The 15,236-nt window shown below is 39.1% G+C and overlaps 2 protein-coding genes across 2 annotated transcripts; both read right to left on the bottom strand.

Moving 5' to 3' along the window:
- Nucleotides 1-3,123: 3,123 nt before the first annotated feature.
- On the bottom strand, nt 3,124-4,845 carry LOC102252985 (olfactory receptor 56A4). The gene is made up of 2 exons (XM_005886260.1): nt 4,597-4,845; nt 3,124-3,819 (listed from the first exon to the last, which is right to left on the bottom strand). Exons 1-2 carry the CDS (start codon nt 4,843-4,845, stop codon nt 3,124-3,126), a joined length of 945 nt encoding a protein of 314 aa, XP_005886322.1.
- Nucleotides 4,846-9,816: 4,971 nt separating this feature from the next.
- Nucleotides 9,817-10,776, bottom strand: LOC102241540 (olfactory receptor 56A4). The gene has a single exon (XM_005886223.1). The coding sequence runs from the start codon at nt 10,756-10,758 to the stop codon at nt 9,817-9,819; it is 942 nt and encodes a 313-aa protein (XP_005886285.1). The 5' UTR covers nt 10,759-10,776.
- Nucleotides 10,777-15,236: the final 4,460 nt, after the last annotated feature.

Raw genomic sequence — 15,236 nt, 5'->3', positions numbered from 1 at the left:
AGTCTACTATCAGTACAGTTCCCAAAGTCTAGGCCATTTAACTTGAGTTAAAATATTAAATAAACCACTGATCTGTTTAAGGTACAGTGTTCTATGCTTTGTCAATTTCTTTAATCCTCCATCCAGTAATGAAAATAAATCAATCTTGAACTTCATCTGATGGTCTTTATTTACATAAACGTTGGACTCCTATTATTAGCTGCTTGAAAATGAAAACGCATTTACATCATCATAACAATAAACAGTAATTTCAGGTACTATTATGTTCAAATTCCATTTATACAATACATTCTCTATGATACAGACCAGTATAGCCAAGTAAAATCTCACTCATGCAAACCATACTATTTCAGAAGAAGTTCTTAATTCAACATATTTCTAATTAAATATCAATGAGAAAGATTCTCAAAATAAACATATGATATACTTCTAAAGCAAATTTAATCAACTGCTACTGTAAAATATATAATGCTTGCAACTTCTAAATGGTATTTACCAACATCTTTGATCAATGCTCTAAAAATTATGAGGTTTAATATTGATTCACATCAACTTATCTCAAAACAAACACAGATTTTTAAAAAAAATAAAATGGCAGAATGAAACTTATATGAAATGACTTTGCAGAACTGAGGAATTTATAACAAGCTTATTTTTACTAAAAGAGAATTTTGAATTTTTTTGTATTATTAAAATATCTGCATTGTTTGTCTACTAATTTTTAAAATGTGGTAACAGAAATTCTGGCTTACTTATACATTTTATGCCCTATTTCTATGTGAAAAACACAATCAAGAACAACAGTGGCTGTATTTCACTCACAACATATTATATGAATTAATATTCTCCTGAGATATTGATGTAAAACTCAGGAAATGGATAGGAAAAACAAGTTATCCCTTGCCGATGACTCAATTGATTGCAGCATTGTCCCATACACTAAAAGATTTTGGGTTCGATTCCCAGTCAGGGCTTATATGGGAGGCAACCAATGGATGTTTCTCTCTCACATTGATGTTTCTCTCTCTCTCTCTCTCTCTCTCAAATCAATAAAAACATATTCTCGGGTGAGGATTAAAAAAAGAAAAAGAAAAAGCAACTTAACTGGTTTAAAATGTTTAATAAATGATCACAATAATAAATGAAATCTCTCTGATTTGTGTCTGCTTAACCACAAAGAGAAAAGGAAACCAGAGAATTAGGGTGAATTCTGAGTTCTTTGCATGAAAGCAATGAAAATGCAGAATATAAAATATTTGAAAACAGGGTGAAAAGATTAGAATCTCAAAGGTCTTGTTGATTAGCTTTTTGCATGTCAAAGACTTGTCTCCTATCACTGTTAAGTGCATCAAGCAGATATCTTAGAGGACATTCCAACCAACTCTGGAGATTGACATAAGAATATATTTCAGTATGGTCACGGATGTGGCAGTGGCCATGCACACTAAACTTTGGAACCATTTTTTTTTTGACCAATACATCTAATATATATTCAACATCTGATATGTGCCAGATATCCTAGGAACTGAGGATAAGATCATGAACAAAAAAGACAAGCTGCTTGCAATCCAGGTACCTTTTAAGGTGAATTCGATTTAAGGGAAATGTAATTATTAAGTAGGTAAATAAAGAAAGAAAGAAAGAAAAAGAGATGGCATAATGTGTTTGAGAGATCTGAAATCGCAGAAGAAAGTCATTTTGGGTGCAAATTTGGGAACGTACACTCAATAGAGGTAATTTTTGAATTGAAATGTTAATGCTGAGAAGTTAATCATTTGAACATACAGGGTAAGACTTTTCAACCAGATGGAGCAATAAGTACAGAGGCTCAAGTCAAGAACAAACAGAAGTCCAAGAAGTAGTGGACATTCCTGTGGTGGTTGGAGACAGCCACGGGGAGACAAAGACAGAGGTCCAGGGTTGTGGCAAAGAGATGACTATCATCCTAGAACTAGCAGAGACATGGAGGTTAATGTAGGATAATAGAATGAGAACTCAGGTCAGAACGAAAGCAGGGACTAAATCCTACAAACTAGAGACCTACAAAAGAAGAGGCTGGGGTTTTAAGGCCAGACCCTATCATCATAATGTTACTAGAGAGGGAATGATACAACACAGAGATGTTATATTTTGGGTTTCATTGGAATAATGCTCAACACTAAAGCATTCTCTTCAAATATTGCTTGATTGCATAATTGCATCTGCATTACTCCTAGGCTGGATGCCACTGGAGGCAGAGCTGAGCAAATGGACAGTAAATATTGCTGGGGTAGCTGTAAATAAAGGAGAGCTAAAACAATGACCTTTCTTGATATACTTTACCAGGGATTTAAAGATCTGGGATAGAGCAGGGTGGGGTGAGGCAAATTCAGCCTGGTCCTTTAGGGATTTTAAATTTTCTTTTTATTGACTAAATATTTGGTAACACCACGATGTATTCACATCCTTATTTTTTATTGAAGTACAATTGACACGTAAAATTATTTTAGTTTCAGGTGTATAACATAATGATTAGATAATTGTATATGGTGTCAAATATTCACCACAATAAGACTGGTTAAATCCATCATCACATATGGTTACAATTGTTTTTCTTATGATGAGAACTTTTAAGATCTATGTTCTTAACAACTATGATATATGTAATACAGTACCATGCTGTGCATTACATCCCCATGTCTAATTTTTTAAAAATTCAAAGTTAGTATCTTTTGATCCCCTTTCCTATTTTGCCCACCTCCTACCCCCTGCCTCTGGCAACCATCCTTGTAATCTGTTCTCTGTATCTGTGAGCTCACGTTTTGTTTTGTTTTGCTTGCTTTTTAGATTCCACATGTAAGTGAGATCATACAGTATTTGTCTTTCCCTGGCTTAATTTACCTAACAAAATGCCCACAAGGTCCATCAGTATTGTTGCAAGTGGCAAGATTTTCTTCTTTTATATGGCTGAAGCATATCCCATTGGGGCAGTGAGGGTAAATATTGTAATAGTGGTTGAGAAAGGTTTAAGTTCAAGATGAGGGTAGCAGCATGGATGTCATATTGTTTCTTATGGAATTCAGATGAAACCATCACTAATATATGCCCCAAATTCCATAATCCCTGATCTTTGACTCTCACCTCTCAATAGTGGTACTTCAGTAGCTTGATAATTCCTTGCTTGATCTCCTGGGTTCGCACTCCATAAACAATGGGGTTCAGGGCTGGTGGGATAAGGTGATGCAAGACATTGAGAAGAATGGGTACCTCTGAGGGCACCTTCTTTCCTGCCTTGTTTGTGAAGATGAATACCAGCAGCAATGTATAGAAGAATAGTATAAGAATGAGGTGGGAACCACAAGTACTCAAGGCCTTGGTGGCTGCACCTCCTGACTGCAGACGCATCACAGCCCTCAGGATGAAGCAGTAGGATAGTAAGATGAGTACCAGATCAGAACCCAGTAGGCACCAAACACTCACAAACTGGTAGAGTTTATTTAGGTAAATATCCCCACAGGAAAGCTTTGCCACAGAGATGTTGGCACAGATGCAGTTCTCCACCACATTGCTGGCACAGTAGTTGAGCCTGGCAGCCAGAACAGGTGTGGGCAGTGTGGCCAGAAAATTTCGCAAGACAATGAAAATGGCCGCATTAATGACAAACTGTTCAGTGATGAGGGATGGGTAGCGAAGTGGGTGGCAGATAGCTACATAGCGGTCATAAGCCATGACTAGAAAGGTGGAGGACTCCATGGGAAGGAATGTATTCATGATGAACATCTGCAGGAAACAGCCAGCAAAGCTGATGGGCTTCATGTTGAACCAGAAGATGAGCAGGACCTGCCAGAATCATCATTCTCAAAAACTGTGCATCCATTCCCACCCTGAGGTACCTAACACGGAAAACACTCAGATGGCTTCAACCTTCCATATCCCCAAGCCACATCCCCATAATCCCCTCTGGGACAGTATCCTGTTTTCAAGTACCCTCTTTGTGCATCCAAATCTCATCTCCAGAGCTTGATTTACAACCATTTCCCTTTATCTATAGAGCAAGATTTTTATTTAAAAATGTTTATTTATAGCCTGTCTTCTCTTGATCTTTATAGTTTTTACCCAAACTCCAGCTGACACATCTGCCCATCTAAATGTACCACAAGGCATTAAACCCAGTAATTCAATATTTATATTTAAAGACCTCAACCTCTACATATTCATAAGAACCCTTTTCCAACTATGTTTCCTATATCAGTAAATGACATATGCATACATCCAGTCACATCTTAGAAAGTAAATTCTAGGGCCCTTGGATGTAAGGTTGGGGTCATTCGCAGTCAAGGAGAATCACCCTGGAAGTAAAAAGAAGAGCAGAAGTTGGAAAATCACTGACTCAGACATTGAGAGAGGACCTGTTATTTGGAAAGGAGTAAAGCCTCAGAAAAACAGGGACCTGGAGAATGAGAGGTGGCATATCTTAGCTTAGATAGGACACATGTAATGGTGCAGGCTGTTCATTGAGTATTTTTATTCAGGTGTAAGCAGATTTACAGCAGGAAAAAACAGACAAACCAAGAAAGAGGATTGGCTGCCTGAGAGTGAATTCAGGGAGGCACTGACCTTGGGGATGACTGTGAGGCAGAGGATGACATCCAGCATGGAGAGGATGGCAAGCAGATAGTACATGGGCTCATGTAGAGATGCCTCCTGCCAGATGGCAAGTAATAACACAAAATTGGCACCTAGCGCCAAAACCAGGAGGGGAGCCAGGGCTACAGACAGCCAGTGCTGTGTGTCCTGCATTCCCGGCAGGCACATCATCAGGAATTCAGTCACCTGGGTTCCTGTGCTGTTGAGAGATGATACCATGACTGGCCGGTGGACCTGGAACTGGCTGAAAGAAAAGACACATGAATTCAGGGTTTGACTGTTTCATTAAAAAACTCTTATCTATTTGCCTCCATTCTAGGCTATAGAGTTTCTTCACAATTCTATTGGCATAAAATCTCTCGAAAATGTAAATTGTATCACATCACTCCATATTAAACAATCTTCGTAGTATTCATAACTTTATGAATAAAGAATAACTTCCTTCAAGTGTGTTCCTACCTCATCCACATAGACTCAGGCACCTATTGAACATACTTTGCTCTGGCCGGTGGACCTGGAACTGGCTGAAAGAAAAGACACATGAATTCAGGGTTTGACTGCTTCATCTATTTGCCTCCATTCTAGGCTGTAAAGTTTCTTCACAATTCTATTGGCATAAAATCTCTCTACAATGTAAATTGTATCATATCACTCCATATTAAAGTCTTCTTAGTATTCATAACTTTATGAATAAATAATAACTCCCTTCAAGTATGTTTCTACCTCACCCACATAGACTCAGGAACCTATTGAACATACTTTGCCTGGTCTCATCTTTGTGTTTTTGTATATGTCATATGTTTCTTATAGAATCAACTCTCTTGCCCTCAGATAACTAACTTCTGCTTGTCCTATTCTACCTGTACCAAGAATTACACCTCTTACAATTTTTAAAATTATTATTCTTTTTTTCTTACATAGATGCCTCTTCTCTCCATTGTTTCTCTGATCATGCTGCTATCAAATATTGATAAAAGTTTCCTATACTCATTGGTGTTTCTTAATTGTTTTCCAAAAAGTCTGTGCTCCATCTGCCAGCAATTGAATCTTATCTTTATATTATAGCACAGAGGAAAACACAATGTACCTGGAGACATAATAGGCACTCAATAAGTATAGTTCAGATACATGGACTGACAGATTTTTGAAAGTATCATGATGCCCTTGACTAATTTAATTTAGCGTCTCCATATCTTGCTCTACTATAAACCTTCAGCATTCTTGCTTAACACTCAGTAAAAAGCTGAACAAAGCAGAATCAAATAAAAATAATTTAGTGATGAAAAAAATGTAACCTTGTGATAGAACAATAAATACAAAAGATACCTATGCAGTCTCTGTATTTGTATATATATTTGGTAAGTAACTGCCGAAGAAAATAAAACCTCCTCTGCAATCCCCTGGAAAAGGAGGAAAAATCAGGAAGTAAGGGATCAAGGACAAGGGGAGAACTGAAGGAATCCTTAAACATGCCTCAGGATACGATGCTACACAGACAGCAGCTTTAGCTCTCTTTGAGTATCTCCTTAACCATCCAGGATCCTGCTGGTGAAGAAGTTGCCAGGTTCTGTTGTACTCTCCCCTGAAGCAGAGGGAAGGTCATCCCTCACAGATGGATGTTTTGGACATCTGGTCGGGGCACCCCTGGACACACAAAAAATGTCCTAATCAAGGTTTAGAGTTATTTTACTTTTTTTCTCAAATATATGGTATGGTCTTCTCACCATGACTTTCTTTTATCTAGACCACTAGTTCTCAAATGCGAGTATGCATCAAATCACCTGGATTTCTTGTTGAAACACAGATTGCTGAACACAACCCCCAGTTACCAATTTTGTACATACATCTGAGGGGGAAGCCCAAAATGTTGTCCTTCTAACAAATTCCCAGTAATGGTGATATTGCCTTTCCAGGAATAATACTTTGAGAATGACAGAGCTACACCCAACCGTGACAACTGACTTAACCAATTGACCCTGTTCAAGGCTGCTGCCACATTTTAGCAGGTCTGGCCACAGCTCTGCTCAGATTCAGACATCCAACTGGTTCTTCTCCCATGATCTGTAGTTATTTCAGCACAGTCTGGCCAATCTCTAGTGTCCCAATTTAAAAGTGATCTTCCTCACATGGACTCTGGGAAGTTTGTAGGTTCCTTTTTTATAGTTTTATCTTTCTGACTGGATCCATAGTTCTTAACCACCTCTCCTAGGAAGACCAAAGCTCATTACGATCAAGGAAAAGGTTTCATTCATTTTTCTTTGTGACAGTTGGCACAAATCCAGACACTAACAATATATCTCTATTGCTCAAAGTAGGAATACTTGCTGGTCAACTGTTCTGCTGGAGACAGACTAGAGCTTAACTACTGTGAGCTCAGCTGACTGTGATCAAATGGGCTTATGCTTTTTTTTATGTCAGTGATTTTCAAGGTATTTACAAACTCAGATATGAAGGTGCAATAACATTCTCTAAAATAAACAAAGAATTAAGTAGAAGACCAAACTTGAAGTCTCACTTATGATTCACTTTCCACTATACCATTCCCAAAAGACTTACAGAGAAAGTGCTCCAAGTAGCAGTTTGATCATTCAACTGCTTCCAGGCAATGTGTGACTCCTCAACTTCTCACTGGCCTTCTATTGTGGCTTTAGCAACTGGACAACTTTATGAAGATGCTGACTCTATAAAAGCCACTCTCCTGTGGTTAAAAACATGAAGAATTGGTTTGGGAATCCTGCTCCCAGGAGCTCTGGCCTCCCTTCATGCACATACACATTTCCAATGTAAAATGAGAGATTTCTGCATCTAAACTAAGGTGAAGTGAAAGAGAGTTGATCAGCTTATAGTTTCTCTTCAGATGTCTGAGAGTTATGTAAACAGATATATTATGTGTCATAGCAAAGAATATCACTCAGGGACTTGGAGGATGTATCTAAGAGATCCTTTAAGATAGCGGTTCTCAACCTGTGGGTCGCGACCCCTTCTAGGGTCGAACAACCCTTTCACAGGGGTTGCCTAAGACCATCAGAAAACACATATATAATTACATATTGTTTTTGTGATTAATCACTATGCTTTAATTATGTTCAATTTGTAACAATGAAATGTGGGGGTCACCACAACATGAAAAACTGTATTAAAGGGTCGCGGCATTAGGAAGGTTGAGAACCACTGCTTTTAGAAGACAAATGTCATTATACTTATGGAATAACCCCAACTTGCATGTTAGCTGCATTCTAGAAATATTGTATTTAAAATAATCACTTTATGATGATTGGGCATCATTCTTCTTTAATGAGAAAACTAGAGCTAAGTTGGTGAGTCAAAAGTTACACATCTAACCAGTGGCCAAATTGGTATACCTGGGATTTCAATAAAAGTCTTTGTTATCTCATTCCAAGATAAGCAATCTTAGGTTCTATAATATATAAAATTGCATTGAATTGTTACTTGTAAAATACTTCTTGTAAGGTGCTTTGGGGTATATAATATATTGACAACTTGATCCTTTCCTTAAAAAGTTTTCAGGGGAAATAAGAAACAAGTTACACACATATGAATTATTCACTTTTATTAAATAAAAACTACAATATATAAATTATTGTATTCACAACTCTTAAGTATATTAAGTTAAGAAGATGAATGAAACTCCTCTGCAGACTCAGAGGAATTTATAAACCACTAAGCCAGTCAATGAAGGAAAAATACCACATGATCTCACTCATTCATGGATAATAGAGAGCATTATAAACTTTTGAACAATAATAGATACAGAGGCAGAGCTGCCTCACACAGATTGTCAAACTGCAGCGGGAAGGCCGGGGAGAGTTGGGGGGCAGGAGGGAGGCAGGTAAGAGATCAACCGATTTTTTTTATGTGGAAAAAGATGCTTCTGCATAGACTTTAAGAAAAAATCTTGGAGTACATAATCTAAAAATAATGCGCTAGGACTAACTGAAACATGGGTGAATAGAAAAGGGTTTAAGAAGAGTGTTTTGTATTTTGGTTAGGATCAGTCTTTAGAGTTGTAAAACAGAGAAGAGAGAGTAGAGCAAAGCTATTACTTTTAAAAAGATAATGCCATAAAAATGATGTTATAAGCCCCCCCCCCCTCCAAGAATGGCTAACTTTATTGTAGATGTGCTACATTCGAGGACATTTTCAAATGATTCTCATATATGAAGTTCTCAGTATCCAAAAATGGGCCTAGTTACCAATGCAAATTAATCTCAGGAAATATTGGATCAGTATCTGAGTTGCCACCATTTTCAGGGCACGGTCAGGAGGGAACTGCAAAGAGTAAAACAGACATATCCTTATTCAAATAACCCACTAATCCAAAGGTCTGGATGCCATAAGAAACTATGTTGGCATCAGCACAGAATATAATAATTGACACAACAGGAATGAAAATAGGCTGTCAATTTAAGTATATCTAAGATCAGCAGGAGAGAGTGTGGATGGATCATGCCTAAAATCTGATGGAAAATTCAGGTAGGATCATAAAGCACATCTGAAACAAAAAAACCTCTCTCACTTAAAACACACACACACAATTGAGTGATCCTAAAATTTATTTAAGCATTTTTTAAAAAAGAAAAGAATAACAGGAAATTTATGCTACAGAGAAGTGTCATTGGATAAATACTAGTATATAAATAGGATCTGACAGGGCTAGAGGAGGCAATGGATGGCGCACGGCATTCACTCAACTATAAGAATCCAAGTTCTGGAGTGAACTTTCTATATATTCACAAGAGAGCCATTCATGGTACAAAACCAAATTGATCTGTATATCAGATCTCAGGTAGAATCAAGAGATCTAATACATATATAAATACTAAGTAATTGAGGAAATTGAGAGGCATTGAAAGTGATTAGACTACCATTTATTCTTTATTTAAGAAAACAATAGCACTCTAAGTAAGCTCCTGTGATTATGGCTTGACAAATCCCTTTCACGTAAGTGAGGCCAGGAGAAACTTCTAGGTAACTCCAGAATGCAAAAACAGTCAGTGAAATAGAAAACAGGAGTCAAAATATGGATATCTCCAGGATCAAATGAAACATTAGAGAAAGAAAAATCCATACTTATTTCTGTAGTAATCATTTATATTTTCTATGCATCATGAAAATTATTCCCCATTATCAGTTTCTGTTTCCAAGGTCAAATCTCACTTATGTTAGTTCTTACAGCCTTCTCAGCAATTTCTGGATTCCCTGCTTGATCTCCTTGGTTCTCACACCATAAACAATGGGGTTCAGAGCTGGGGGGATCAGGTGGTGCAGGATGTTGAGCAGGATGGGGACATCTGGGGGGATTCTCTTCCTGGCCAGGTTAGTGATGACCAGAACCAGCAGGACTGTGCTGAAGAACAGGATGAGGATGAAGTGGGAACCGCACGTGCTCAGGGCCTTGGCCGCAGCACCCTCAGCCTTGAGCCTTAGCACAGCTCTTAGGATGAAGGAGTAGGAGAGAACAATAAGGATGAGGTCAGAACCTAGTAAAGTCCAGCCTGCCACAAACTGGTAGAGCCGGTTGAAGGTGATGTCATCACAGGAGAGTTTGGATACAGACAGGTTAGTGCAGATGCAGTTCTTGATGATGTTCTCTGCACAGTATCTGAGTCGGGAAGAAAGGATTGGAACAGGAAGAGAAAAGAGAGCATTCCGGGCCACAACAAATATGGCAGCCCTAGCCACAAATTGGTCAGTGATGATGGATGGGTACCGTAGTGGGTGGCAGATGGCCACATAGCGGTCATAGGCCATGACCATGAATGTGCAGGACTCCATGGTCAAGAAACTATTCATGATGAACATCTGGAGGAAGCATCCAGAGAAACTAATAGATTTGTTGTCAAACCAGAAGATGGCCAGGACTTTGGGGATGACGGTGAGGCAAAGCACCATGTCCAGCAGAGAGAGGAGGCTGAGCAAGTAGTACATGGGCTCATGCAGAGAGGCCTCCAGCCTGATGGTGATCAGGAGGGTGGTGTTGGCCCCCATGGCCAAAAGGAAGAGGAGGCTGAGAGGCAGGGACAGCCAGTGCTGCCAACTCTGGTAGTTAGGGAAGCAGATGAGGAGGAATTCAGAGACTGGAGCAGTGGAGTAGTTGCTGGGCAATGCCATGTAAAATATTCTGATCACAACTGACACTTTAGAAAACCTTGAAGGGTAAGACATAATAAATACCCATGGAAAAAGAATTAATATTCCAAAGAACCATTGAAAAATAATCATAGGTAAGTGTCTGGTACTAAGTCCTTGGTAAATATAAACCAATTAATTTTGTTAAAAATCCTGTAAGTAGAATGATAGTGGGATGACTCTATTTCTTATTTGACTGGCGAAATCCCTATTTATACCCCTTTTCACTCTTAATAGTTTCTGAACTTGATTGGTAAATTACATGATCATCCTTTTCATAAGACAATTCCATTGCTATTCCAATTTTGCAGATGAAGAATCAAAGGCAATAAAAGTCATTTTACTAAAATCACGGTCGTGAAGCCGTGTCATGTGACCATGAAGTTTGAATTACACTCTTATTACCTTTTCTGTCTCTATAAACAAAATCCCGTATGCAGAGCAGAAAAGCCATTGCCCCCAAAGATATGCCTGCTCCTGTTCTTTCTCCAAGAGAGGACATTATAGGCAAAGGAGAAATTAAGCCTTAGTTCATCACCAGAAAATATCTGAAGACTTCATTAGAGTTAGGACTATCATTTGTACAGGACCATAGAGAAGACATTAAAAAGTTTCCTAATATTCTAAGCAAGTAGTCAAGATAAGAATAAAAAATGTCAAAAGTCATCAATTTTGGTCCAACAAGACTATTCCAAGAGTAAGGGATAAGAGTGTCTGCTGTCTTCACCTGATTTCATCATGGATTCTCTCTCAGTTCAGTCACAATCCTAACTTGACTAAACAGGATCTCATGGGTTCAAGGCCTGGAATATCATAAGAGGTTATGAACAAAATCAAGACACTTATGAGATAACCTTTATATGGTTGCCATGAAAATCCCATCTTATAACACTGGTTGACATACCCCAGTGACACTATTTGTTTTTAATGCTCTGAGACAGTCCAATCTTAACCAGTTTTTGTCAACAATCGCAATGTTCCCAATGAATCAGCTTCCCTTTATTTTCTGGGAAAGTGAGAGCCTTACAGTCAGGAAGTAATTGTGAATATTTGAAGATTTGGAAGTTTGAAAAAACAAATTTGCTCTTCTGTTTTGCCTAAGATATTATCACTTTCCATATAATCTGTAGCAGCACTTTCAATAGAAATACAGTGTGAGCCACATACAAAACTTCAATTTCCAGTAGACATTTTATTTTATTTTATTTTATTTTTTAAAATGTATTTTATTGATTTTTTACAGAGAGGAAGGGAGAGGAACAGAGAGTCAGAAACATCGATGAGAGAGAAACATCGATCAGCTGCCTCCTGCATACCCCCCACTGGGGATGTGCCTGCAACCACAGTACATGCCCTTGACCGGAATCGAACCTGGGACCCTTCAGTCAGCAGGCCAACGCTCTATCCACTGAGCCAAACCGGTTATGGCTCCAGTAGACATTTTAAACATTAAATGGAAACATGCAAATTAATTTTAATAACATATGTTGTTTTACTGAGTACATCCAAAATATTATCACTTTAATACTTAATCAATGTAAAAACTGTTAAAGAGCTAATTTATATTCTTTGTTTTTATTTTTGTACTATGTCTTCAAAATCAGGTGTGTATTTGACACATCTCAGTTCTGATGATCCACAGTTGAAGTGCTCAGTAGTCACATACTACTAGTGGCTAGTCTAATGGATAGTACAAGTCTGGACTTTTGGAAAACTAAACATTTTTCTTTTTATTTTGCTTAACATATGAGTGTTCTCTTGGTGTTAACCACATGGTATCTATGACTCTTGGGTTATATAGGGAATTCCTTTTTTAGTTCTATTTCTGGATCAGCTCAAAATTATAGTGTTTTTTTTTAAAATTTTCTTTTTCAATACTCTCTATCAAGTTTTCTTCAGAGATTTCTTAGCAAAGTGATCTTTCAAATTCAGGATGGTAGTACCTCTTTAAGGACAGAGATAATCAGCATATGAAGTGCTCCCACTTTAGTTGACACAGATGACTGTACCAGAGCCTAGGACTTTCCAGCAACCCTGACCTCCTTGAATCAGACTAGATACTACTCTTCACCTACTCCTACCTTAAGCCAGGGGAGCTTTTTTTTTTTTTTTAAGAATCAATGTCACTATTCAGTAAAGAATGCCAAAGTGTCCAGATATTTCCAAATGTGTTCACAGGAAGATAATTCTTTTACATAAGATATATTTGGGAACTGGAACTAGATTTTGTTAACAAAGAGTGGACAAATATCTGAGGTTCTAAAGGTAGAATCAGAATTAGAAAAGAACTATACTTTCAGACATAAATCCAAATAAAACTATCCTGTTAGTCAGATCATACAAACTTACCTGTAGCCAGATTCCAGTTACCTTAAAGAAATAAATCTATTCCTATGAACTCATCTGCTTTGTTTTCAGTTGGTTATAGTGGAACAATAAACCACAAATAAACAATTGATTCTACACCTAATCTGGAGTCTTCTGGGGAGCATGGTTACTTGAGCAATGAAAAAGCAATTCTATCCCACCCAGAGAAGCAGGAAGGAGCACTGGGAGACAAGGCAGGATGAGCCAGAGAGTCAAGAGGGAGTAATCAGGCAGCTGAGATTACTGTCCTATCACATCTGGTAATTCTAGGGTAATCTTCTCTAGGGGTGGCCAAATTGCAGTTAAGAATATAGACTCCTCATGAACAACATGAACTGATGAATGAAAACAGATCAAAAGACAGAGAAGCATCAATCAGACTGTCAAACCTCAGAGGGAAGGTAGGGGAGGGTGGGAGTAAGAGGGGGAGAGATCAATCAAAGGACTTGTATGCATGCATATAAACCTAACCAATGGACAGAGACACCGGTGGGGGTGGTGGTGGTGGTGGTGGATAAGGACACATATGTAATACCTTAATCAATAAAAAAAATCAGTCACTAGTATTTTTGATTACTTGCTCTATACCCAACATTTTAGAATCTGTTTTGGGAAATAACAATGGCAGCATATAGAAAAAAAAAGAATATAGACTCCTGTTCTCCAGTTGCCATAGACAATCTATAATAATAAAAGCATAATATTCTAATTAGACTGGACATCCTTCTGGATGACCTTCTGGACGAAGCTGGGACTGCGAGGGAAGCTCAGGTCCCAGGTGCCTGCCGGCAGCCAGAGGGAAGCTCGGGTCCCAGGTACCTGCCGGCAGCCAGAGGGAAGCCGGTGCTGGCAGCCGGGGGAAGGGAGGCCTACTCTTGCACGAATTTCATGCATCGGGCCTCTAGTTAATACTAAAGGTATAGATTTAATTCAAGAACACTCACCTTGAAAATCTTGGCTTTCCTAAATGGGTACTGTACAGCTTACACTAGAAAAATGTGTTCCCATATGAAAGCAGTGACCCACCAGATTTGTGGTAATTGGTAGCTTATGAATCTGCAGTATCAGATGTACAGTAGTCCTGTCAGAATAATTTCCACTCCCAGCTTATATTGTATATGTGGAATGCTACATGCCTCATCATTCCCATCATTATGACTTTCCTGGCTCCACAGCAGACCTACTAGCTCAAGGAGGCTGTACTGTACTGCTGCTACTTATGACTGCTTACACTGCTTACTGTACTATCGGTTCCTCAGAGGCTCCAGGGCTATTTTCAGGTCCCTAAGCTCAACTCTGTCCCTCCCCTACCTATAGCCCACAGAGCTAAGACCATTTTAGGCATCTGAACCTTGAGAATAAAGCTCACTCCTGGGGGCAGGGGAGAATGGGGCAAAAGAGGCAAGAGAGCAGCAAGAAGAGAGAAAACACAGAAGACAAAATTCAATATCAGAGTATTGAAGAACAGGCAGAGAGCTGAGAGGAGCCAGGAAGGTGGAGGGGGGTCTACAAAAATAGTGTATATGTTTGAATGAAACATCTATTTCTAGACTTAGGATAAACAGAAATGTATTTTAGATATTAAGTGTACTCTTAGAAAATTTATGTTTAAATGAAGATTTTATATTATGCTTAAATTGGGGTTATTTCATGGGCTATGAATTATAATATGTTATGGAAACCCTAGAAGCCCAGTGAGAGGCCTCGCCATGCTCACAGCCCTGCCCACCCATGCTGGTCTTTGGTCGTTATGGCATTAGGGCCAGCGGGTTTTTATAATATAGACTAGAAGCCCGGTGCACAAAAATTTGTGCACTGGCAGGGGTGGGGGTCCCTCAGCCCAACCTGTGCCCTCTCACAGTCTGAGACCCCTCAGGAGATAACCACCTGCTGGCTTAGGCCCGCTCCCCTGGTGGCAGATGGCAGGCACAATCCCGTGGTGCCTGCCCCGTCTCCCCCTGTTGCTGGTGGCAGGCCCAGATCCCATGCTGGGGCGGGCAGTGGCTCAGATCGTGCTGCCGCCTGCTCCGCCCACCCTGCCCACCCTGCCCAGCACACAGCAGGCCTGGATCCCACGCTGGGGCAGGCAGCGG

This window comes from Myotis brandtii, unplaced genomic scaffold (assembly GCF_000412655.1).
Source record: "Myotis brandtii unplaced genomic scaffold, ASM41265v1 scaffold966, whole genome shotgun sequence".
NCBI classification, from domain to species: domain Eukaryota; kingdom Metazoa; phylum Chordata; class Mammalia; order Chiroptera; family Vespertilionidae; genus Myotis; species Myotis brandtii.
Note: the sequence above shows the minus strand (reverse complement) of the source record. Positions and strands in the feature narration are given on the sequence as shown.